Genomic DNA, 25,626 nt, shown 5'->3' with positions numbered 1-25,626 from the left:
AGTTTCTTCTTCCCTGGATACTGTCTATATTCTAGTAGTGTTAGTATCAGTACAAAAAAGAGGTACCATGAAATTAGCTTGAGTGTGACATTAAGAGTATGCATCAGTTATTTGGAAGTAATGAACTTCTAATGTCTGTGCTCTTTACCCGTTGGTAGATGTGAAGTAGCTTTCCTTTTGTTAATTTAGAGGAACAGAATTAAACTTTCTTGAACACACACAATTGTGTAAATAGCTTGTGACAGACTAAATTAATTCCTTCTCAGATGTGACTAAAAATAGCACATCTTAAAGTATAATCCAAAGATATTTTTGAGGAACAGCTAAAGGTTAGTGGTGTTTCAAAGCTGTAGATTCTTTCTTTAGCAAAAAGAATGGAACAAGTCCCATTAACTTAATGGTTATATTTTTTTTTAAAACTTAACACTTTTTTTGTTGTTACTGTTTTTGCAGGATACAAAATTATGGATAATAATGGAATATCTGGGTGGTGGCTCTGCCCTTGATCTAGTAAGTAAATTATGTATGTTTTTTGTTATTTTACCTCGCATAATTATTTTCCTATCTTACAGTTCTGGAGACTATAATATGTTATTTGGCCATGACAATGTTTGCTTCCAGTAAAAGAGAAAAAGTATTTGTCAATGCCAGGAAAATGTTATTTTCCATGAGGCAAGACTGATTATTTGTATAGATGGAAGGGAACTAAGCAACATAATATTGGAAGCAGGATATAAACACCTTAGAATGCTAATCTTCAGTCAGCCAGAGCGCACTAGTGGCTGAAAATAGTTATTTCTGTCTCTTAATTCTGCCACTACAACTCCTCCTAGTGTATAAATTTTAATGTATCTTCCCCACCCTCCCCACCCCCAAACAAACAAACAAACATACGTTTCCCTGTTTGAAGTCTTACTGAAGTCTAAATAAACAGAAACATGATTTGGACTGGTATTAAAAGATGTATTTCGGAGAAATAGGAGGAGCTGTGGACTCCCTCAGGGGTAGAGAGGCCTTGCAGAGAGGCTTGGATAGACTAGAGAGCTGAGCAATCACCAACCAGATGGAATTTAACAAGAACAAGTGCCACATTCTATGCCTGGGACAGAGTACCCAGTTTTGAATCATAATTCGAAAGGTTCAGTGCAGATTGTTGACTGGATGCTGTACATTCACTTTAGCTATTAAAAAAACCCAAAACAAAACCAACCCCCCAAAAAATCACACACCATCTTATATTATTGTGGATTTTAAAAATACTATTACAGAAATAAAAATGGATGTTTTAAGTATGTGAAAAGTGTCATACCAATTGAGACAGAATGTCTCTGTAGCATAGTTTGCCATTCTCAACTGGGACAACTAATACATGCTTGAGGAAAGAGTGAAAGGAAAAAGGCCAATGTAGAGGGCTTCTGCTGGTGACATCCAGAAGACAGGAGGGGGTAATAAATGTGCACTTCCTGCAGTTGTACTGCTATATTCTAATTGTAATTACCTTTTGGAACACATTTATACCACATCCTGTTAGAAGGAGTTCTGTGGTTGTGTAAAAGTTGATAACGTTTCCCATAAAGATATTTTTAAAAATGTTTGTTTATTGTTGTGATAGTGTTTTCCTGACCGAGAGCAATTAGCAACTGGGTTTGCTTTTATAAATTAATTACTACGTTCTTTTTGCTTCAAAAAAAGTATGAGAGCAGAAAGAAAACAAATGTTACCATATTTTCTTGTCTTTTTTTTTTTTTTAATCACACGCATTTCACTTGTGTGATGACCACATGTTTATTCCCTAAGTTTGTTGCCTAGAAATAGTACAAAGTCTTTGGTCACATCCTAAAATGTTATTTGAAGATATGTGCCACAGAACTGAAATAATCTTGTAAGCGTACATTAAGCATCTTGTGTGTGTGCTTCATTAATTTTCAGTTTATGTTCTGCTGCATGTTTTCCTGGTTCTAACATGCACATTATGGTTCTCAGCTGGAATCTGGTAGGACAACTGGCACACTTTTTATCATGTTTCTGTACTTGAGGCAAGACTGAATGGGAACCTTGAATTCCATGTTGGAAGTGTATACGTGTCATGTTAGCCTGCTGTTTTCTGTCCTTGAATATGCACTGGCTTTTTTGAAAATCACTCCTCACAAAAGAAAGTACTTTTTAATGCAATTACATGTACGTTCTTGTTTTGAGTGTAATTGAGGTTGTGGCTGAGGTACAAGCACTAATATTCTCAGCCTTAGTCTGTTTTCACTAACTTCTTCCTCACTAAGGTGAGCTAACATCTGACAAAAGAGGTTTTCCCCCATTTGATGTGCTGCATCATGTTACCAAGGCTGGCGTTCGCAGCCTAGCCAGAGCAAAGCCTTGAGAATGTCTTTGTGGGTTTCAGGGAGTGGCAATATCACGTATGTTATGAAAGCTAAAGAAAAGCAAAAAAGATGGTAAGTAAAGCTGCAAAGGTAAAACAAATATGTTGTCTGCATTATGTGAAATCTTACCTCTGTTCCTACCGATCAGCTGAGGATTTATGAAGGATGTAATACTTTAATTTTTATCTGAAATGCTTTCTTTCTCAGAGTGAAGCTTACATCTTTTTGATTGTGTTTCAGTGACTGCTATTGCAGACTAAACTATAATACTGGAATATTTCCAGTATTAATTGTTGTCCACAAAGTTTCAGTGTCTCACTCTCAAAATGCCTTTATTGGTTGAGAAGCCTCCCTGAGTGGTGACCTTTCCTCTGCCCCTTTAGAGTTAGTGACTTACTTTTATAATTCGCATCAGTTGTAAAGAGCTCTGAAATCTTCTATCACTGCTGTTTCTTCTCGTCAGAATTAAATTACTTGGAACCTTTAATTCTAACAGTTTGCAGATTTATACCTTCAGTCTTATATCAAAAAAGTGAACTTTTTTAATATGCAGTGCTCTGTCAGTCCGGCAGTTTGAGTGTGTTTTAGTGAGCTTCATAAAATCCCTTGCAGTATATAGTAATAGGGTATGTGATTGATGCGATACCTTCTATGCCTTAGTTTCCTTCTCAGACTTTGAGATTTGGGTCCACATAGGGCCTGTGGAGTTGCACATGTAAGTTTAGTGTAATTTTAATAATCAGATTACAAGGGGGATGCTTTTCAAATGCAGTGTGTTTAACTATAACCTGACCATAAAGCAATAACTTGAAACCATGTCTTTACGGAGCCTTTAACAAACTTTTAAAAGCATTTTAGATAAATGAAGTATTTCTTTGCCTGTTGTTCATAAGGCCACTGAGTTTAGAACTATGTATTTTTTAGAGAATATTCTGGATTGTATGTCATGTTATGAAATTATCAAATTGGAAGTTTTGAGGTGTGACAGAAGGAGTTTTATAGTCTTATAGTCACAGTGTTATTTCTGCGCTCTCTTTTTTCTCCTTTTTTTATATATATGTATACAGACACACATACACACACACACATGTATATATATAAATGTTTCTTGTGTCTCCTAGTTAGAACCTGGCTCACTTGATGAAACCCAGATTGCTACAATACTGAGGGAGATACTGAAAGGACTTGATTACTTGCATTCAGAAAAGAAAATCCACAGAGATATTAAAGGTAAATTGTTTTCTATTTGTATTGTAATAATATTAGAAGAACTCATGCAATATAAATGAACACCCTTCCAGTGTCTGATCTCTTAATTTCCGCTGTTTCCTCTTCTTTATTCCAGCTGCTAATGTGTTGCTATCTGAGCAAGGAGAAGTAAAACTAGCAGATTTTGGAGTAGCAGGACAACTAACAGATACACAGATAAAGAGGAATACCTTTGTGGGAACACCATTTTGGATGGCACCTGAAGTAATAAAGCAATCGGCATATGATTCAAAGGTAAAATATTTCAAGGCGTTAGCCCAGGTCCATTCCTTTTTTAGCTTGAAGTACATAGGTTCATCTTCAGAATGTAGCTAATAACTTTGGCTGTGTCTAGACAGGTGTACATTTAGATGATACCTAGCAGCTAAAAGCTGTTGGCAAGGAAAGAAGCTTTCTTAATTTATATCCAAGCCTTAAGTTTCTTAGTGTATTAAGCCCATCCAGATGGCAAGGAATATTACGATATTGACAAGTACATCCTGTCGCCTTTTATCCCACTCTGTTGATGAGTATTTTTGATGTTTTTTTAGAAGAGAGCAAATATATACAAAATGTTAATATGCTTCCCCCTGTTTTTAGAAAGTATAGTCAGCAACACTGTTGAAGAATATGGATTTGGTGGGTGTGAAAGTGATGTTTGAAAGTGCCAGTATTCATCTGTGGAAGAATGTGCTGCATAGTTCTGTGCTACTCTTTATGTTCTTTTAGACATTCTGTACAGGAAGAGTTTAATATTTAATATCAAATTCACTTATTCGTAGATATTTACATTACACAGGATTTTGATTTAGCAGAGTGGTTCAGCAACGTACTGAAATCGCAACACAAGCACAATGTATCAATTGTAACATACACTTGGATCACAGTAGAAGTGCGATTCCCATTACCTGTCTCCATAGGCTCACCAGCATGGCACTGGGTGTCCCCAGTTGCGAGGAAGGAATATGTGCATTGAAGCCAGTTCAAGCGCATTGCTTTTTTCAAAATTCATCTTGTTGGTTACGCTTTTATACTTCTATTAGGCTGAGCTAAGGTTACACCTGCTTGCTGCCCCTCCTGCCCCCCTCTCTCATACTGGCCTGGCTAGCTCACTAAGACATTGCGCTGCCGATTGGGTTGGGGAGGGCTATTTGCACAACCAGATAACCCACTGGTGCAGCTGTGTATCTGAAACACAGGGCACCCTCAAGTCACACTTGTGTTGCGATAAGATGAGCTTTCTTTACGGTAATTAGAAGCCATTCCTTATGTTTTTCTCTGAGCTCATCTTTCTTGCCAATCTCCTCTGATCCCCTTGTAGGGATTTGTTGATCGGTCCCATCTCCATGCAATGAGACAGGTTGGCGTGTGTCTCTTCACCCTCATGCATGTAAGGAACTCACCAGTACTGGCCTAGACTGTTTGTAGTATTACTTCCTCCCCTGTTTAATATCTTTCTGTAAAATGACTAGCAGAGCTCTGTAGAGACATTTCTCAAGAGGAATGTATTAAAGTCATAGTCCCAGTGAGGTGCAAGCAATTCCCATCATGTAGTTGCTGTGTCAGAGTTCAGTGTGCAACTGTGGTTTGTTGGACATGTTCATTCATTTTTTGTGGAGGAAGGCCACTAGCAGTAGGAAGTTACACATTTATGAGGAAAAAAAGTAAGTATTTATATATGTGTGTGTGTGCATGTGGATATCTATGCACGTGTACACATATAAATTTATTTTTTATACTGATATATATATATACACACAATCCATCTGTGACTGAAAGTCTGGCAGAAGAAAATCTATCCATTTATATGACTTTAATACATTCCTCTTGAGAAACTGAAATTCAGGATAAATTGGAAATAATAATGCTCAGTTGTTAACATTAAGCCTCATCTTTGCAAGTGACATTTTTCTTTCATAACCAAGAAGAGCTTTCCTGCTAGAGGGAAGTTACTCACAATTAGACTTGAGAGCTTAGTTGATACTGCTGTTATTAAGATAGATGAAACTCAGACCTCATACACTTATGCAATCCTCTGTGCCCAAATTCATAAATTTGATGGTATGCGAATTGACGCAGATTTTTTTTTTTGCCCCATACTTACTTGCAAAATTAAGTAACTAAGCTCTTAACAATAGACTACTGTCTGAACAAGGAGGAAGGAACTTGTTTTTAGGCAGTGTAGCTAGGATAGTGGAATGGGTACATGCATTGCAGCTATCAGCCTGCAGTCCTGTGTTAGTCAAAGATAACCTGGCATTTCAACTGAGCAGACACAGATGGACTAGAGGGTCATTTAGTAAGGATAGCAGTGATCAATGAAATCTCTTTTATATCCAGTACCTGGAAGTAGATCTGTTTATACCGTAGCAAAGTTCCAAATGCTCTGTTCAGAAGTAAAACCAGGCAGCTTGCTTCAGATCTGTCTTCCTGAGAATAAGTGTTCTGCTTTCACTTCGAAAGAAACAGAAAAAAACAAACCATAAATATTTTTAATTTGGTATTTTGTCCTTTGGAACAGACACTTCTGTGAAATTTTTTTCTTTCACCTTTCTGAGAAGTTTATTCATCCATTCTTTTGACTTTTAGGTCTGTTATTTCAGCATAACATAGAGAATTATGATGCATTACATCAGATTACTTGAGGCAGATTTGGCAATAGGATTTGGATCTAGAGAAACAGCATTCCCTAGAAAGCATAGCACATTTTGATGATGGAAACCTATGAAACAAATATTTAAACAATCCCTAATTTGTATTGTGGCATCGAGTAACAATGAGAATCCAATTCGTCAGTGAAATTAAATGGTAGTGGATCTAGCACTAGTCTCTGCTGCATTACTTGATTTGTCCCTCTAACCTGGCAGTGAGCCTTTGCATGTGCATGACTTGGAGAAGTTAGATTTAGATCAGGCCTTCTTGACCTGCAAGTCATGGCTCACAAGAGAAGGTCTACAAAGCATTCCAGGTAGAAAAGTGCTGTAAGTATTTCAGAAGCTGCCTGGACCAAATACTTAACTGGTTAAATCTTATTCTGGAAAAGCTGAATAATACTGTTCTAGACTGCATTTCTCTAGTTGGTGAATAAGAATGATACATAAGACAGTGTTAACCCAGGAAAACTATATTCTAATGTATTAAATTTCTGGTGGTTGTACTACCTTGAATCGAAGAAAACTCAATAACAACTAAGTGTTATTAAGCAGGTATTCTTTATTGTGGCGCCAGGCAGCACGGGGGATAGCTCCTTCCATACGTGTGGGCACAAGCATTAGGATTCTTGCCTTATATTTACAGCTTTTATACATATCTATTACATTTCTAATAAAAGGTTGGGTTATTCTAATAATTTCCAGGAATTCATTAACATAATTTCCTCCCATAGTCCCGCCTCAGTCCACCCAAGTTATGCCTCCATTGGTGGTCATTGGGGATGAAGATCTGAGTCTTCCTCATGGTTAAACTCTTGAACTTGTCCTGTGGTGCATGCCCTGTATCATCCTGAGTCTTTTCCAGACTGCAGAACCAGCTCTTGCTAGCTGCCCTCCTTAACTCTCCTGCTCAGTCCTTTGTGTTCCTTGAGCCCCACAGTCTGATTGGAGGATTCCACTTGGTGTCCTTCACTTGGCTAACTTTGCTTCCTTCTTATCTCTAAAGGCTAGTTAATTAGTCATCAATGGATACATACCTATGCATACTTCAATATAAACCGGCCTTATTCTTTATTACAAGCTAATGCTTGTTGAGGAAAAATCATGTGCGTGTGTCGTGGTTTGAGCCCACCCAGCCGGCAGCAAAGCTCCCCGCAGCTGCTTGCTCCTCGCCTACGCTATCCACCATGGGATGGGGAGGAGAAAATACAACCAAAAGGCTCCAGGGTCGAGACAAAGGACAGGGAGGGCTCACTCACCGGTTATGGTCACGGGCAAAAGACAGACTTGACTTGGGGAGAACAACATCAATTTAATTTGACGACCACCACCATCAGGGATAATGAGAATTATCCTTGAAATACAACCAGGTCTTAGAAACAACACACCTTCCCCCCACCCCTCCGGTCTTCCCGGGCTCAGCTCTGCTCCCTCTTCCCCCGCAGCAGCGCAGGGCGCAGGGAGTGGGGGTTACAGTCCGTCCGGCACAAGGTGTCTCCACTTCTTCCTCAGGGAGAGGGGCCCTTGCAGCCCCATCAGACACCAAACCACCACACTGCCCTTTTACTCAGACAACTTGCCATTCTATAGAATAAGTATTTTAAGAATTCTTTTAAAAAGTTTGTAAGAAGGACTGATGCTGGTAATGTTCATAAAGGATAGCTGCTGATAATTTTCATTTTAGTCTTTATATCTGTGTGGTTTTTTATTTCATGTCTAGAATATAAAATACGTACTGCCGTAAGTCGAGCTATACCAAAACCCCATCAGTCACCAAACCACCACAGCATGTTAAAACATCTTCCTTCTATGCCGATATTTGAGTCTTGCCCTGTATTTATGTATTGTACTTGAATATGGTGGATAAAATGCTAGTTTATAACAACTCTACCATTACTTTTAAAAAATATTTCAATTTCAGGATCAGTTATAACTAGTGGTGTAATAGTATTGATTTTTAAAAGTTTTAAAACTCCAGTAAGGAGAACTGCTTTATGCTGTAGAGTAAAAACAATCAAGGAACTCTGTATTTATAGGAGAACTGCTTTATGCTGTAGAGTAAAAACAATCAAGGAACTCTGTATTTATTTTACGTTGTTGACCACATAAACCAGACCCTGATAACAGAAAAATTTTACATATGAAATTATTTACAGTGAAGTTTTAAGATCTACCTTTGCAAATGTGTTGATTTTGGCTGAGGTAATTTTCTTCACAGTAGCTAGTACGGGGCTATGTTTTGGATTTGTGATGAGAACAGTGTTGATAACGCAGGGATATTTTAGGTGTAGCTGAGCAGTGCTGGCACAGCATCAGGTCCTTTTCTGCTCCTCACCCCACCCCACCAGCAAGCAGGCTGGGGGTGCACAAGAAGTTGGGAGGGGATGCAACTGGGACAGCTGACCCCAACTGACCAAAGGGATGTCCCACACCATATGGTGTCATGCTGAGCATATAAAGCTGGGGGGAAGGTGGGCAAGGGGGATGCTGCTCAAGGACTATCTGGGCTTCAGTCAGTTGGTGGTGAGCAATTATTTTAATTTACATCACTGGTCTGTCTTGGGTTTTATTTCTCTCTTTGTTATTTTACTTTTCATTATATTCTTATTTATTTTCATTTTATTTCAGCTGTTGTTATCTCGCCCACAAGTGTTCTCACTTTTACCCTTGCAATTCTCTTCCACCTTTCCTGCTGGGGGAGGAGTGAGTGAGTGGCTGTGTGGTGCTTACTTGCCAGCTAGGGTTAAACTATGACAGTAAGCAACACTGTTGCTTCTGTTTTTCCAACATAATCTTAAAAGCATTGTTTCTTACAGGCGGACATCTGGTCATTAGGTATAACAGCCATAGAACTTGCAAAAGGAGAGCCACCTCATTCAGAATTACATCCAATGAAGGTTTTGTTCCTCATTCCTAAGAACAATCCACCAACGCTGGAAGGAAACTTCAGTAAATCCCTCAAAGAATTTGTTGAGGCCTGCTTAAACAAGGACCCAAGCTTTGTGAGTTTCATCTGTTTGTCAATGTATGATAGAGAACTTGACTAGTTTACACAAATAACTGCCATTCAGCTTTTCTAATATGGGGCAGCATTTATTTATTTTTTTTTTAAATACTGCATATATTTCAAATCTCATTTGTATCAAGATTGAGGTCTGGATTTCTGAATCTTTTTATAGTGAGTCACTTCTCAGTCTCAAATGCTGTAAAAAATTCTTTTTTTTTTTTTTTTTTTTTTAAGAGACCTACTGCAAAAGAGCTCTTAAAACACAAATTTATTTTACGAAACTCAAAGAAAACTTCCTACCTCACTGACCTTATTGATAGGCACAAGAGATGGAAGTCTGAACAATGTCATGACGACTCCAGTTCTGATGACTCAGATACGTAAGTTTGATGAGTTTGTAAAATATCCTTTCTAGATATAGGAGCCAAGTAGTTATTTTTAGCACATACATTCCTGTGTTCTGTTATTTACAGTTTTTCAGCTTAGCAGCCTTGGTAAACTAATGAAACCTTGATTTCAGTGTTGCAAGGGATTTCATGCAAAGAGCAGTCACTGAGGACTATTCTTCTGGCCCATTCTGTGCTACCTTCTCTTTTATGTAGGGTCTAGGGTCTTTCCTAGACCTAAAGTCAACTGTTACTCCTGTTGTGCGAGCAGAAGGTAGGCCCCACCCTTCATGGCCAAGTAGCAGCGTGCACATGGCCGCCTAAGGAGTGGAGTTGTCTCCTTGGTGGCAAGTTGTCCCTCATTTTGGCTATCTTAGTAAACAGACAGAAGCATATCCTTCTGTATAAGAGAGGGCTAGTGCACAGTGCTTCCGTGATAATGGGGTTTTGGGGTACAAACCATATTACCTGGTTTTGGGGTTTTTTTAATGAGAGGGTTTGGTTAGGGTTTTTTTTAATTATCCTTCCAGGAAGGTTGGGCCATTACAGCATGATAGTCATGAAATGTCAAATTATTTGTTGGAAAAGGAGAAGTATTTTAAATATTTCCGATTTCTTTCCGTTTTTTACTACTTTCCATCAAATTTTGATGGAGCTTTTCAATACGTTCATGAATTGGTTTCCCCAGGAAACCAAATTACGAATAGTTATGACTCACTTAAAAACTTAACTTTGTTAGTTCAAAAGTAATTTCGAAAGCAGTGTGTATCACTGCTTCACTTCTGAAAATCAGTGAAGGGATTGCCACAAGTTATTCACATTTAATTGCCACAATTAAATTCCTCATAATAAAGAAAATGCAACTCTTCCTCTAATTCCAGTCTGTGTGCTAATAGCAAGCGTCAGGCTGGTTATGATTTCTTGGTTGCCATCACAGCTGTATATTTGTCGTGCATTATTAATGGCTTCATGCCTTCCAGCGATCACTGTTCCAGCTAAAACAGGTCTGATTTTGAAGCTAAATTACTAGTCCTAAAACTGATCTCGGATCAGTTCAGTTAGTAACTTTGAGGTTATAGTTCCTTGTTCCTGTGGAATATCAGACTGGCTTTGATAGCTTGGCATAGGAGAGAGGTGGAACTAAAATGGTTTTTGAGTGCTTGTGAGATAGTTTAATGTCTTAAGCCCACTTTCCCCTCCCCTGCTTCCACAGCAGCCCTTGTATTAGATGTGATAAAAGGGTGAGTTGATTTGGCATGCTGGAATACTAACTTTCCAAATTGATTTATATTTTTCTGTTGGATTAACTTACTAGAGCTAATGTATACAAGGAAGGTAGACCTGCCTCTTTCAGGGACAGGCAGAAGTTCTGTGTGACTTCAGGCAGAAATCTTGGACAATTTTCTTACACTGATCACGTGCTTTTTGACTTGGTAGGCTGCACTAAGTACTTTTTCGATGATGGCCACTAGATGCACTTTTAATTGGTTTTCTTGCAAATCAATCGTAATTCACGGATCAGAAAGAAATAAATTTAGAGAAGGATTTTTATGGTAGTGAGAGGAGGAATGTAATGCAGTGGCTGGTTAGCATCAGCGTAAATATTTTTGTTCTTTTAACATTGATTTACGGGGATGTAGTTTGTTAAAGCCAAGCTGAATCTGTACTTTTTTAGCCAATTTTTTTTCAAGTGCGAAATTTACCTTGCTAATGGGCTGGGGATGAACTGTCTTCCTCAAATGTATTCTAAGCTGTTGTCTTAGCTGTTTTTCTAGGAAAAAAAGTGAATTAAGTCTTCTAATTTTTTCCCCACTTCCTTAATGATTTGAGATACTCTGCTAAAGCCAGTTTTCAGATAGCAATAAAACACTTCACGCTAGTTGTTTATATAATTTGGGGAAATGTTTTGAATCTGCAATGCCTCTCTTTTTGAAGTTAATTTAACATTTAGTGAAGTATTTTGGATTCATGTTTTTAATTTCCCCAAAAGATAAATTACATTACTTTTCATACTTGTCTTTATATTATTGGCTCGCACAGTAGTATCCTGATTTTGGACTTGACTGTAGTTACTACGTTTAGCATGTATGTTGGATGAAGATGGACAGTAAGCTGTAGGTAATAAAACTTTTTTTTTTTTCCCCCCCTTCCCTTGAAGTGATCCAGATGGCCAGGCTTCAGGTGGGAGTGATTCAGGAGAGTGGATCTTTACAATAAGAGAAAAAGACCCCAAGAATCTAGAGAATGGAGCAGCCCAGCCTTTGGAGTTGCAAAGAAATAAGGTGCTCAAAATATTGACTGTATCATACAAGGAGATAATTCTTGCTTTAATAATTTAGTGGGGTAATTTTTATTTTATACCTTTAAAAGCATTTAAATTGTAGAACTTCCAGAACTTTTGCTAAAAATTCTACAGTTGCCTTTCACAAAACATTTTGAGTAAGTCTTGAAGTTTGAGTATTCTGTAAATGTGTCCTTTTTCTGTAATTTGTGAAATATGTACAAAAATACTTCTGTAGTTTGTGGAATATTACCCCTAGAGGAAGATCAAGAATATTTTATTTAAAAAATCTTACTTCTGTAAAGTAAACTTAAACCAGTGTAGTGCAAAGCTAGGCTGGGCTTTTGGGGAAGGCATTCTGGTCTTCTAAGAAAAAAAGACCACAATGCAGCAAAGAATAGAATGTGCAACTGTCCAAAAAAAAAAAATCCAACCCAGAATAAGGGATGTTTAGGAGCTGCTCTGTCATATTTTTGTAGCTTGTGTGGCTAGGGCATGTGGTTGCTACCCTGGCTCTGAAAATTCTGTGTGTGTGCTTTTACCAGCCCTGGAGAAATACAAGAACAATATTGTATGATATGGTAGGAACCCAGTAAATATCAGCATGTCTATGATTAGTACATGCTTGTTCAGATGGGGGGGGGGGGGGGGGGGGGATGGAGGGATGTTTGGATGTTTGGTTGTTTTGGTTTTTTTTTAATTTTGAGCTTGCATGTATTTGAGGTGCCACAGCCTCAAATTTTAATTCAGCCTCCATCTTCCACAGTGCTTTAGAGCAGTCTGTTGTAGAACATTTTACATATTTGTACATACATAGAAACAGATTTTTCATAAAGTGTAGCATGTTGGAACTAATTTTTTTTCTTTAATTAGAAGCAGAAAAAAATGAGGATGCTTTTTTCAGAAATAAAATTAGTCAGAATTTTGTTTTCTTTAAAGGGAAAGGATATCCCAAAGAGGCCTCTATCCCAATGCCTGTCTACAGTTATATCACCTTTATTTGCAGAGGTAAGTTGTTGCTTTAAAACTTAACAATCCCAGGATTTATGTCTCTGAAAAACAAAAATATGATGAATAACACCGAAGGTTTCTACAACCTATTTGGAACTTGTCGTGTTATAGTTGTAGCTGTACCCTTTGCTTTCATGCTTGTCTGGTTTCGAGATCTCTGTTTTGCTTCTAACAATACTTTATATGCATGGTAGCAACATCAACCGTGCTAGCCTAAAGCAATGAACACGAAAAACAAAAAGGTATGTAAATGTTTGGATTGCAGCATTCAATTTTTTTACACTGCTTTATTATTTTGTCTGTTGCAAATTTCAAATTTTCATTGTCCCAAGATATGGCTGTGGATCAGATCAGCAGGAACTTAACTTTTGAATTACAGTGTTGAAAACGTTTTTGTGTTTCCATTATGAATTCTGTATTTTTTTGTATTTGTTTTTTCCAAATACTTGAAAAGAACTTAAAAAAAAAAAAATCATATGAAGGGGGAGCCAGGTATTTATGGAGACGTGATTATTTTAAAAAGTTGATAGAACCCTGAGAAACAAAAACGCACCTCTCATCCTAGCTTTGATATGAAAATATTTTATTTAAATAATGATTTCAATCATTGTAACTGTTGCAGAAATAAAGTTAAAGAAATTGTTCTAATAAAAGGTTGTTGTCTTAATTTGTTCTAATGAATAAAGTCCTGCTTCAGAGGATTATCATTGAATTTTGCGTGCTGCTCATTAAGAATACTGAATGTAGTAAAGCAATTAAACATTTAAAGGGGATGACCTCTGTATTAGTTATTTAGACTCTGGTATTAAGTCAGCCTGTCATTCTCCTATGTAAAGTGGAGGAACACTTTAAATGGATTTTTTTTTTTTTTTTTTTGGCATTTTCCATTGCAGTTCTTCATGTATTACGCACTTGCTTGCCTCTGAGAATTTTCAATTCCCTACACTTTCATCTCCCAAATGCTTTTCTGGTTGATATGCATCTCCTTTAGATCTTCCTTCTCCTTTTCCAATACCAAGCATAACAGAGGTCCTGCATCCATTATCTTCCACAGTCCATCCTCCATTTTTATTTTTTCTTTATTTTCTATTTTCTCTCCACCGTGCCCTTTTTTACCTGTCTTATAGATATCTCTGCTCTGGGTTCTTCCTTCCCTTGATAGTGCTGACCAGTTGCTGTGTCATTCTTTGCCTTTCTTGCTTCATGTTTTCATTTTCAAGGGCATTCTTTTAATTGCTACTTGCTAGTCCCTGTGGTTATCTGATTCCCCTTAGCACTGCTGCAGAAACACAAACATTTTTCACTGCAGTCCTTAAGATGGAAGAGGCAGATACGACATTCTGTAAGTGACTGGCAGAAGTCTGTCAATCGTTAGCTCTTGTTCTTGGGGGGGACTTGAACTTACCAGATGTCTGCTGGAAACACAACACAGCAGAGAGGAAACAGTCCAGGAGGTTCCTGAACTGTGTGGAAGAGAACTTCCTGACACAGCTGGTAAGGGAGCCTACCAGGGGAGGTGCCTTGCTTGACCTGCTGTTTACAAACAGAAGGACTGGTGGGAGATGTGGTGGTTGGAGGCCTCCTTGGGCTCAGCAAGCGTGAAATACAGAGTTTTCAATTCTTGGTGAAGTAAGGAGGGAGTTCAGCAAAACCACAACCATGGACTTCTGGAGGGCAGACATTGGGCTGTTCAGGACACTGGTTGAGAGAGTCCCTTGGGAGACAGTCCTGAACGGCAAGGGGGTCCAGGAACGCTGGACATTCTTCAAGGAGGAAGTCCTAAAGGTGCAGGAGCAGGCTGTCCCTGTGTGCCAGAAGACGAACCAGCAGGGAGGATGACTGGCCTGGTTGAACAGGGAGCTTTTGCTGGAACTCAGGGGGAAAAAAAGGAGGGGTTATTGCTCTTGGAAGAAGGGGCAGGCAACTCAAGAAGAGTACAGGGATCTTGTTAGGTCATGCAGAGGGAAAATTAGAGAGGCAAAAGCCCAACTAGAACTCAGGCTGGCCACTGTCATGAGAGACAACAAAAAACGTTTCTACAAATACATTAAGAACAAAAAGAGAACCAATGAAAATCTCCATCCTCTGTTGGATGCAGAGGGGAACTTTGTCACCAACGATGAGGAAAAGGCTGAGGTACTTAATGCCTTCTTTGCCTTAGTCTTTAATAGTCAGACAAGCTATCCTCAAGGAAATCAGCCCCCTGAGCTGGAAGACAGGGTCTGACAGCAGAATAACATCCCCCCGCATAATCCAGGAGGAAGCAGTTAATGTCCTGCTTTGCCACCTGGACATTGACAAGTCCATGGGGCCGGATGGGATCTGCCCAGGAGTACTGAGGGAGCTGGCGGAGGAGCTGGCCAAACCACTCTCCATCATTTATCAGAAGTCCTGGTCAACAGGGGAGGTCCCAGAAGGCTGGAGACTTGCCAGTGTGACCCTCATCTACAAGAAGGGCCAGAGGGAGGATCTGGGGAACTACAGGCCTGTCAGCCTGACCTCAGTACTGGGGAAGATTATGAAGCAGTTCATCTTGAGGGCGCTCACATGGCATGTGCAGGACAACCAGGGACTTGGGCCCAGCCATCGTGTGTTCGTGAAAGGCAGGTCCTGCTTAACCGACCCAATCTCCTTCTATGGCCAGGGGACCCACCTAGTCGATGAGGGGAAGGCTGTGGATGTCATCTACCTGGACTTCAGTAAAGCCTTTGACACCATCTCCCACAGCATTCTCCTAGGAAAGCTGGTGGCTCATGGCCTAGACAGGTGCACTCTGAGCTGGGTTAAAAACTGGCTGGACTGCCGAGCACAGAGAGTTGTGGTGAATGGGATTAAATCCAGCTGGCGGCTGGTCACAAGCGGTGTCCCCCAGGGCTCAGTATTGGGGCTGGTCTTGTTTAACATCTTTATCGATGATCTGGATGAGGGGATTGAGTGCTCCCTCGGTCAGTTTGCAAGTGACACCACGTTTGGTCTGAGTGTTGATCTGCTTGAGGGTAGGGAGGATCTGCAGAGGGACCTGGACAGGCTGGATCGATGGGCTGAGGTCAACTGCATGAGGTTCAACAAGGCCAAGTGTTGGGTCCTGCATTTGGGTCACCACAACCCCATGCAGCGCTACAGGCTTGGGGATGAGTGGCTGGAAAGCTGCCAGGCAGTAAAGGCCCTGGGGATGCTGGTCAACAGCCGGCTGAACATGAGCCAGCAGTAGTGCCCAGGTGGCCAAGAAGGCCAACAGCATCCTGGCCTGTATCAGCAATAGTGTGGCCAGCAGGAGTAGGGAAGTGATCGTGCCCCTGTGCTTGGCACTGGTGAGGCCGCACCTCGAATCCTGTGTGCAGCTTTGGGCCCCTCACTCCAAGAAGGACATTGAGGTGCTGGAGCGTGTCCAGAGAAGGGCAATGAAGCTGGTGAAGGGTCTGGAGAACAGGTCTTGTGAGGAGTGGCTGGGGGAACTGGGGGTGGTTTAGTCTGGAGAAGAGGCTGAGGGGAGACCTTATCGCTCTCTGCAACTACCTGAAAGGAGGTTGTAGTGAGGTGGGGGTCGGTCTCTTCTCCCAAGTAAAAAGCGATGGGACAAGAGGAAATGGCCTCAAGTTGCACCAGGGAAGGTTTAGATTGGCCATTAGGAAAAATTTTCTTTACTGAAAGAGTGGTCAAGCATTGGAACAGGCTGCCTAGGGAAGTGGTGGAGTCACCATCCCTGGATGTGTTCAAAAAACATGTTGATGTAGCACTTTAGGACATGGTTTCGTGGGCATGGTGGTGTTGGATAGACGGTTGGACTTGATCTCAGAGGTCTATTTCAACCTACTGATTCTGTGATTCTAAGATTGCCATTTACATTCATCTCTTTAGCTTGTAGAGGCTACAGAAAAATTTTTCCTCACACGCTTTGTTGTGTCTTTTCATGCAATGGGAGAAGGTTTTTGGTCTGGTATTTGCTGTTTGGTTCATACCTGTGACTCCTCTTCCATGCAACTTCTGGTGAATAGCCACAACTGTCTCAAACTGTTCCAGAATTTCATTGCATGGTTTCCTTTTTCATATGAGCGTGGCTACTATGTGCTGTCTGGAGTGAGCCTTATGTTACATTTCCAGTGTTCCATTTGTTTAGCATTCAAATCACAGATCTGCACCTTCAGGAATTATTGCTAGCTAAATTAGTGAGTTACTCCATGGAACTCCTCCAAAAAGGAACAAAGCTGGCCATTCAGAGCTTTTTGTCATGATGGAGGCTTCAAAGCTTTTGGCACAGAAGACAGGTGTAAAACCCAACTGCTGTCCGTAAATAATCTTACAGGGGAAGGTTGTGTTCTGCATCCTTCTCCTTCAGTTGAACTCTGGTACAACTTCAGAGGCTTGGCTGAAGAGTCTTGCTCCAGTATGGGGCCCTCACACTCTGTGTTGGTGGTAGTGATCTCAGTGCACTTTAGCAAAGCAGTTAAAAGAACAAACAAAACACACACACACTCCAAAACAGAAAACAAAACACATCCTGGAAAAGAACGAAGTTGTCATGCTTGTCAGTTTTTTGTGGTCTTCAGTGGCCAGCTACTACCCTGGTTGTGGGGAGGTTTTTTTGTCCTTATCAGAGGACACTTGCTGAGTACCATATGCAGTGACTCGTGCTGGATTCCTTTTTGAAGGCAGGAGATCCAGAGGCCTCCTTTGTTGTATTGCAATGTAACTATTGTATGCTTCTATCATCTTGTCCTCAAGCTGTGACTTCCCAGTTTAGAAAGGGTTAGTTATTACTGGGAAAAGAAAAGGCATTTGTGTCTTCTGCTACCTATGAAAGATCTCACTCTTGAGCATCCTGGATATAATCAAAAGAGAGCACAAGCAGCAGCCAAAGAAGACAGAATTCTTCCTACTGCTGTGGTTGTATCCCAGCTGTCGTACACACACAGAGTCCTCTTGATTTTCTTTTGCTGAGACCTGAGTAATTCTCAGGAGGGTGCCCTAACATACCTGTAAGCCATCACTAAATGTGGAACCAGAACGTATTTCCTTTATGTTTTCCCTTGCAAGACTCAGGTTCCTTTTTAAAGAAAAAACCTTTCCTCAATGCTGATGGCACCTCTTGAGCTGTAGTTCCTGACACCTGTTGAGGGGCCACTTCAGGAAGTCTGAAAGTTTGCTTGAGTGCTTGGACATCTCTGAAGAACTTGACTGCCACTTTGTTCCCTCTGGAATGTCTTGTACTACACTGAACTCAAAATTGTCTTAATCTATTAATTTTGCTTTCTGGGGATCATGCTTGTTCCATATGACAATCCTCTGTGCCATAAATAAGTAGGGCCAGAAGTTTATGCATGCCCACATTATATCCCAGAAAATGGCACAGCCTTTCCAATGGTTCAAGCTGAGCTTTCTTCATTATTGGCAGTAATGGCATAAAGGCAAACTGGTTATAGGTCCAGCATTCAGAGAAAACTCCTCATTAATTTGAATAATTTTTAGAGAAATATGTAGAAAAATATTTCACTGTTCTTTAGTTCTGTGTAGACAACTCAAACTCTTTAGTCCAAAGCACTCATAAGCCCAGTCAGCTTCCAACTGGAGTATTGTTTTCACCAGTTTTTTGTGGTTTGTTTTTTGTTTGTTTGGTTCCCCCCGCCCAAGAAATAACTTTGATTCTATCTTTCTTAAGACGATGCTGCAAAGCAGCTCTTGACAACAGCTGTAGTGATAAATGTGGAGAGAAACTTGTAAATGCAGACATCCAACCTGCTGGGGAAAGTCCAGTCCCTGAAAGAAGGCCATGCCTTCATTCACCCTTACTGTAGTAGCAGGACACTTTCTTCTAAGGAAGCCCAGACTCTGCTGAGATTTTTGAATGTTCTTTAGTGAGTCCTGAGAAAGAAAGCATTTTACCAGCCATACTCAGCGTGTTATACCTGCTCTTACGTAAGCAAAGCACTGAGACTTTCCCTCTGAGCCCTCAGTTCCTGCCTAATCATGGGATCCTTTGTTTCAGGATGGAGGTGAGAGAGTGCTCAGAGTACTCTGTTGATAGAGTTGACAGGGCAAAACCATCCGTGCTTGCACAAGTGCACCTGCAGTGTATATGTATAAGCTGTAGGTGAACACGTTATGTATACTAAAGCAAGTGCACGTATAAGGAGCACATCTTGAAACTGAACAGCTACAGGTAAATTGAGCATTTTTCTTGGGACTCTGTTGTGATTTTTGAATGGGGACACACTGAAAAGGATATGTGAATGATTGAAGACTTATGAAGATGAATGACATCATGATGACTACTGCAAAGACTAATTTCAGGGTGAAAAAAAGGTCTTCAGGATGTGGGGGTGTATAATGAAAGTCAAATCCTGACATTGTCAACACTGGTGGTCACGTCCTAACAAGCTTTTGCATTATATTGTTTGTGAATATCTTATTAATGTATCTCTTCCTGTTTTTCTTGCAGTTGAAAGAGAAGAGTGAAGTGTGTGGTGGTAACACAGATTCCATAGAAGAACTAAGAAAGGCAATTTATTTAGCTGAAGAGGCTTGTCCGGGCATTGCAGATAATATGGTGTCACACCTTGTGCAGAGGCTTCAGAGGTAATGAGACTATTTCACTAGGTGTTACAGAAAATTGCAGATCTGTTTCTACAAATATTTGACTCATGTTAAATGGAAAGAATTAATTTCTATTTATAATAGAGGAAAAACCCACTTGTGCTTACAGTTAGTACAGTTGTGTTTGCTTAGTAGAAAAAAACATAGTCGGATCAGCAGTTCTAATTTGTAGCTTCAGGTGATAGCCCATACGTACATTCGTCCTGTTGGTGTGCATCTTATGTGTCAAATGAGACTGGACAGCCTTTTCCCTGTGCATTCCTATAAGGGACATTCCCACTTCTTTAGTGTCTGGGTGTATGTTGCAGGGGATGTCCAGTGTCACTCTGTCACTTTTTTTTTTACCCACTTTTGATAAATGGACTTTCAGTCCCATAGTAGTGGTTCCTTGTTCATTCATTAAAGATAGTCTGTATGGACTTTTGGTGGTACCTCCAAATCCAACATTTTGTATTAATTCAAAACGCTGAATTTCACAAGAGATTTTCTATCTGCCTAGGTTAGGAATATGTTCTTAACAAACACTCAATTTGCTATTCTTTTAATGCTACACAAGAAAAGATCAGGGGTATAAAGTTCAGACTCACTGGTTGAAGAGGCTTTAAATGCACCCTTGAATTGAGGAGTCCACAGCTGTTGTGAAACTACACCATCCAGGCTGGATTGCTTGGTACTACAAAAAACTCATGGCAATGATTAATCATGGACTGCTGCCTTGAAAAAGATCACTCTGAGCAGGTGTCTCCGTTATACTGTCTCTAACCACAGCTTGGTAAAGTTTAAGAATTCACATGTCTGAAATTAAAGCAGAGGATTGCCAGGCTGACACTTTGTCATTCAGTAAAAATCAGTGCCAAGAAATCTGTAAGCAACCGTGTTGCTTGCTTTCTGGGCTGTTAAGCATGAAGCTCAGTCAGCATCTCTAGTGCTAAAAGGTCACTCCTTGATGCCAAATGTCCCAATTCTCCTTTCAGTTGATCCTGGCAGGCTTGAAAGAGTTTCTGGAGCATCCATCTCAGTTTGTTTCCATTAGGGATTCCAAAACTGACCTGTCTTTTATCAGCCCAATATTTCCGTGTCAAGTTTCTGTCAGCCTAGTACAGGGTCCTTCTGGAACTGGGAAACTTAAAGACTTTTGATACTGCAGTTGAAGCTGAAAATAACCACGTGGAGACAGGTCTTCCACTGAGTGCTTCTTTGTGGATGCTGGAGATCATCTTATTTGTTCCTGTCACAATAGCAACAGTCATCATTTTTGTCCTAGGAGACAGATTCCAGAACCCTTTATATACCTATTTAGTATTTGGTTTTCCTTCTGTTCTGCTTCCTTGGACTATTGCTTTTTTTTCTCGGTCATAATGTAACAGTGAGGGCAGGCACTTCATTTTCTTTGAAGGAGAGAAATATTCATAAAGAATGTTTGTTGATGGGTCGCATCTGGGTGAACTTTCTCTTATTCCAGGGATGATACTCAGCTAGTATGTGATCGTGACTAGCACTCCTTCCAGAAATTGAGTGAAAGAACAGAATCACAGAATGGTAGGGTTTGGAAGGGACCTCTGGAGATCATCTAGTCCAACCCCCTGCTAAAGCAGGTTCACCCAGAGCTGGTCACACAGGGCTGCATCCAGGCGGGTTTTGAATATCTCCAGAGAAGAGATTCCACAACCTCCCTGGGCAGCCTGTTCCAGTGCTTGGTCACCCTCAAGATAAAGAAGCTTTTCCTCACGTTCAGGTGGAACTTCCTGTGCTCCAGTTTGTGCCCGTTGCCCCTTGTCCTGTCACTGGGCACCACTGAAAAGAGTCTGGCCCCATCCTCTTGACACCCACCCTGTAGATATTTATAAGTGTTGATAAGGTCCCCTCTCAGTCTTCTCTTCTCCAGGCTAAAGAGCCACAGGTCTCTCAGCCTTTCCTCGTAGGAGAGATGCTCTAGTTCCCTCATCATCTTAGTAGCCCTCTGCTGGACTATCTCCAGTAGTTCCCTGTCTCTCTTGAACTGGGGGGCCCAGAACTGGACACAGTACTCCAGATGTGGCCTCACCAGGGCAGAGTAGAGGGGGAGGAGAACCTCCCTCAACCTGCTGGCCATACTTTTCTTAATGCACCCCAGTATGCCATTGGACTTTTTGGCCACAAGGGCACATTGCTGGCTCAGGGTCAACCTGCTGTCCACCAGGATTCCCAGGTCCTTCTCTGCAGAGCTGCTCTCCACCTCGTTTGCCCCCAGCCTGTACTGGTGCATGGGGTTATTCCTCCCCAAATGCAGCACCCTACACTTGCCCTTATTGAACCTCATGAGGTTCCTCTCTGCCCAGCTCTCCAGCCTGTCCAGGTCTCGCTGAACGGCAGCACAGACTTCTGGTGTGTCAGCCACTCCTCCCAGCTCAGTATCGTCAGCAAACTTGCTGAGGGTGCACTCTGTCCCTTCATCCAGGTTGTTGATGAATATGTTGAATAGGATTGGACCCAGTACTGACCCCTGGGGAACACTGCTAGTTACAGGCCTCCAACTGGACTCAGCACCACTGATCACAACCCTCTGAGCTCTGTCCTTCAGCCAGTTCTCAAGCCACCTCACTGTCCACTCATCTGTCCCACACTTCCTAAGCTTATCTGTGAAGATGTGATGGGAGACAGTGTCAAAAGCTTTGCTAAAGCTGCGGTAGACAGGTCTGTAGCCTGTTACTGCAGATACCCTTGCCTCTTCCAGATGGGTGGATACCATCCATCCCTAACAGGTTATGGTTGAGGGAAGTCCTGTTGGCATAAAAACCAAAACCCTCATGATGGCACCAGCCACGTAACCAGGAGATGCTGTGCATTATTCCTCTATTTCCAGCTGCCTCCTTTTCCCCAACTGGTAAGATGGAGGAAAAGATAACCTGTGCACCAGAATTTTTCACTTTCACCCCCAGGGCGTTGTAGTCTTCCTTGATTCTACCCAGGCTGTCACTTGCAGCATCATTCGTGCCCACATGAAACAGTAACAGTGGGTACTAGTCTGTACTCTTAATAAGCTGTGGCACTCTCTTGGCTACATCTCTGATCTTGGCTCCGGGAAGGCAGCACACCCCCCATGACTCTCTGTGAGGTCGGCACATGGGCCTCTCAGTGCCTTTTAACAGAGAGTCTCCCACTATGAGCACTTGTTCCTCCTTCTTCTGGTACCCACCGTGTGCTGCTGGCACGGTTTCTCTATGCAGACCTTGCTTGTGGTTGCCTGTACCTGTTAAAGCTTCATATCTGGGTTCTGTTGTGATGCGGGAGGGCGGGTGCCTCACTCGCAGTAATGGCTGCTACAGCCCCGCGGTCACTATCGCTGTGCAGCCTTTTGACTGCCTCCCGCAGCTCTGCCACCTGACGTGAGGGATCCCCAACCCCTGCACACCCTGTGCAGGTACTTCCCTTCCCACCAGGTGAGGGGTCAGGGCACTCGCCTCAACCCGAAATCTCCTTCCTTCTCCACGCTCCGCCCGGGTGGGCGCTCCAGCCACCTCCGGGGTTTTCCCTGCAGGAGCTCTGGCTTCAGCTCTGAGGCGAGTGCCCGCCATTTTGGCGGAGACCTGGAGCACTGCCCGGGGCTGCTGACCTCCGCGCTGGCTGCCGGGCCCTCCCCGCGCCAGCCGGCCCGCCGAGCCGAGCCGAGCCGAGCCGAGCCGAGCCGCTCCCTGGGGCCGTTTAACTCTCCCGCGGTTGCTCCTGGCAACGCCCAAGCCCCCGTCAGTGACGTCAGCGCCGCTCGCGAGAGCTGCCGCGTCTCCGGGCTCTCCCTCGGGTGTCCCTGGCGCCGGGGCCGCCCCTGCCCGCCGCTGGGTGGGCGCAGCCACCGGGCTCGCCGCCGCGTCCCTCACCGGCTGAGGCAGGGTTCCCCCACTAAGAAGGCGTTTGAAGCGTTCCGTAGCTTAGTAGGAGTCCCTCATGGATAAAGCTATTTTAGAGCTAGTGAGCTTCTGAAAACACAGCTCTTTCTTGGTTGAATGCAAGAAATACGCTCTGTTACACGGTCAGCTGCGATTGAATGCACCCTCAGCAAGTTTGCTGATGACACCAAGCTGTGTGGTGAGGTCGACACGCTGGAGGGAAGGGAGGCCATCCAGAGGGACCCTGACAGGCTGGAGAGGTGGGTCCAGGCCAACCTCATGAACTTCAACAAGGCCAAGTGCAAGGTCCTGCACCTGGGTCGGGGCAATCCCAAGCACAGATACAGGCTGGGGGCTGAGTAGATTGAGAGCAGCCCTGCGGAGAAGGACTTAGGAGTGCTGGTGGGTGGAAAGCTGAATATGAGCCAGCAATGTGCGCTTGTAGCCCAGCAAGTCAACCGCATTCTGGGCTGCATCAAGAGAAGTGTGGCCAGCAGGCTGAGGGAGGTGATTCTGTCCCTCTACTCCACTCTGGTGAGACCCCACCTCGAGTACTGCGTTCAGCTCTGAGGCCCTCAGCACAAGAAAGATAGGGACTTGCTCAAGTGGGTCCAGAGGAGGGCCACAAAGATGCTCAGGGGGCTGGAGCACTTCTCCTATGAGGACAGGCTGAAAGAGTTGGGGTTGTTCAGCCTGGAGAAGAGAAGGCTCCAGGGAAACAGTGGCCTTCCAGTACTTAAAGGGGGCTACAGGAAAGATGGGGAGGGACTTTTTTATCAGGGAATGTAGTGATACGACGAGGAGTAATGGTTTTACATTGAAAGAGGGGAGATTTAGATTAGATATTTGGATGAAGTTCTTTACTGTGAGGGTGGTGGGGCACTGGAACAGGTTGCCCAGAGAAGCTGTGGCTGCCCCCTCCCTGGCAGTGTTCAAGGCCAGGTTGGATGGGGCTTTGAGCAACCTGGTCTGGTGGAAGGTGTCCCTGTCCATGGCAGGGAGGTTGGAGCTAGATGATCTTTAAGGTCCCTTCCAGCTCAAAACACTCTGTGATTCTGTGATCATTAAGTCATTCATTGTCCCACTTACAATATCCTCTCAATTGGATGGCTAACTACTGAACGTGGCTCTTCAACAACACATTTCTCATGAGATTTTCCTTCTCCTTCTGACTGGTTAAAACTGGATTTCCCAAGTTGGTCTGAATGATTTAGTTGGGACCCTTGGAGGAGCTGTCCAGTAACTTGTGTGAATCCATTTACCTTCCCCCTCCAGTTTTTACCTCTGATGTTTTACACAGTTTATTGACACCTTAACATGATTAAAAGGTATGCTTCTTCCTTTGGAAACTGCTTAGACGAAGAAATTCAGGTTTCCTGCCACAGTAATGTTTTGGAAAGGTTAATGACGTAAACTTGGCAAGTAGGAAAGTTGGAATCACTAAATGTTGTCCCCAGTATACAGGATTCTCACAACATCATATATTTCTCAGTAACACACTTGAACACAGGTTATTCCTCTCGATGAGAAAAGCAGCGATGCTCTAATAGCCTGTATTTTATGCGTTGTTCAGCTCTGCGGCTTTTTTCTTGGAAGGTTACAGCAGTGGTGGGTGAAATTCTGCAAGGGAAGAGGCTGGAACTTCAACAGCGTAAAATGGAATAACTTTTAGTTGCTGCTTGTTGCAGAACACCTTTTTAAAAGTTGCGACGACAACTATTTCTTTTCCTCTTCAGATATTCACTAGCTGGAGGAAGTGCTTCATCCTACTGACGGGCTGTTCCTGACTTGTCTAAGACAACAGAGATCCCACCGTGTCTGCACTGAAGGCGTGCACCCTAACGTTGTTCTGCCCCTCAGTCACGGGAATGTCCTTCGGTGGAAGGACATCCCTAAACGTGCAAGAGTGAAAAGGAAGTCTCTCAGATGGAGGCAGTCTTTTTCAGCTCCTGAAAGCTATAATTTTTTAAAATAATAATGCATATATTCCAGGGAGGTGTCTTTTTGTAAAATCTGAAATGTATATTTAGGTTTGTGATAGAGAAATTGAAGCTATTGAGAAACCTCAGGTATCTTGCTTTAAGAATTCCACTGGGAGATGGAGTATGTTTGTGGGAATCGTGTACAGGTATGTATATAATGTCTTTTTTAACGGAAAGCCTTTCGACGTGCATAAGGAATCACTGTGTACAAAACAGTAAAGTGCTTTTGTA

At 42.2% G+C, this 25,626-nt stretch overlaps 1 protein-coding gene across 1 annotated transcript; it reads left to right on the top strand.

Moving 5' to 3' along the window:
• Nucleotides 1–474: 474 nt before the first annotated feature.
• On the top strand, nt 475–25,186 carry STK24 (serine/threonine kinase 24). The gene is made up of 9 exons (XM_086482047.1): nt 475–510; nt 3,497–3,605; nt 3,721–3,878; nt 9,091–9,276; nt 9,516–9,661; nt 11,826–11,949; nt 12,888–12,956; nt 19,396–19,532; nt 25,150–25,186. Exons 1-9 carry the CDS (start codon nt 475–477, stop codon nt 25,184–25,186), a joined length of 1,002 nt encoding a protein of 333 aa, XP_086338173.1.
• Nucleotides 25,187–25,626: the final 440 nt, after the last annotated feature.

This window comes from Leptosomus discolor, chromosome 1 (genome assembly GCF_034619465.1).
Source record: "Leptosomus discolor isolate bLepDis1 chromosome 1, bLepDis1.hap2, whole genome shotgun sequence".
In the NCBI taxonomy this organism is placed as follows: Eukaryota; Metazoa; Chordata; class Aves; order Leptosomiformes; family Leptosomidae; genus Leptosomus; species Leptosomus discolor.
Note: the sequence above shows the minus strand (reverse complement) of the source record. Positions and strands in the feature narration are given on the sequence as shown.

Excerpts from the sequence above, each read along its gene's own strand:
- STK24 (XM_086482047.1), top strand. The coding sequence starts at position 475 with ATGGAATATCTGGGTGGTGGCTCTGCCCTTGATCTA. Across the intron at positions 3,606-3,720 it reads AATCCACAGAGATATTAAAG|CTGCTAATGTGTTGCTATCT; the intron begins GTAAATTGTTTT and ends TCTTTATTCCAG. Across the intron at positions 9,662-11,825 it reads AGTTCTGATGACTCAGATAC|TGATCCAGATGGCCAGGCTT; the intron begins GTAAGTTTGATG and ends CTTCCCTTGAAG.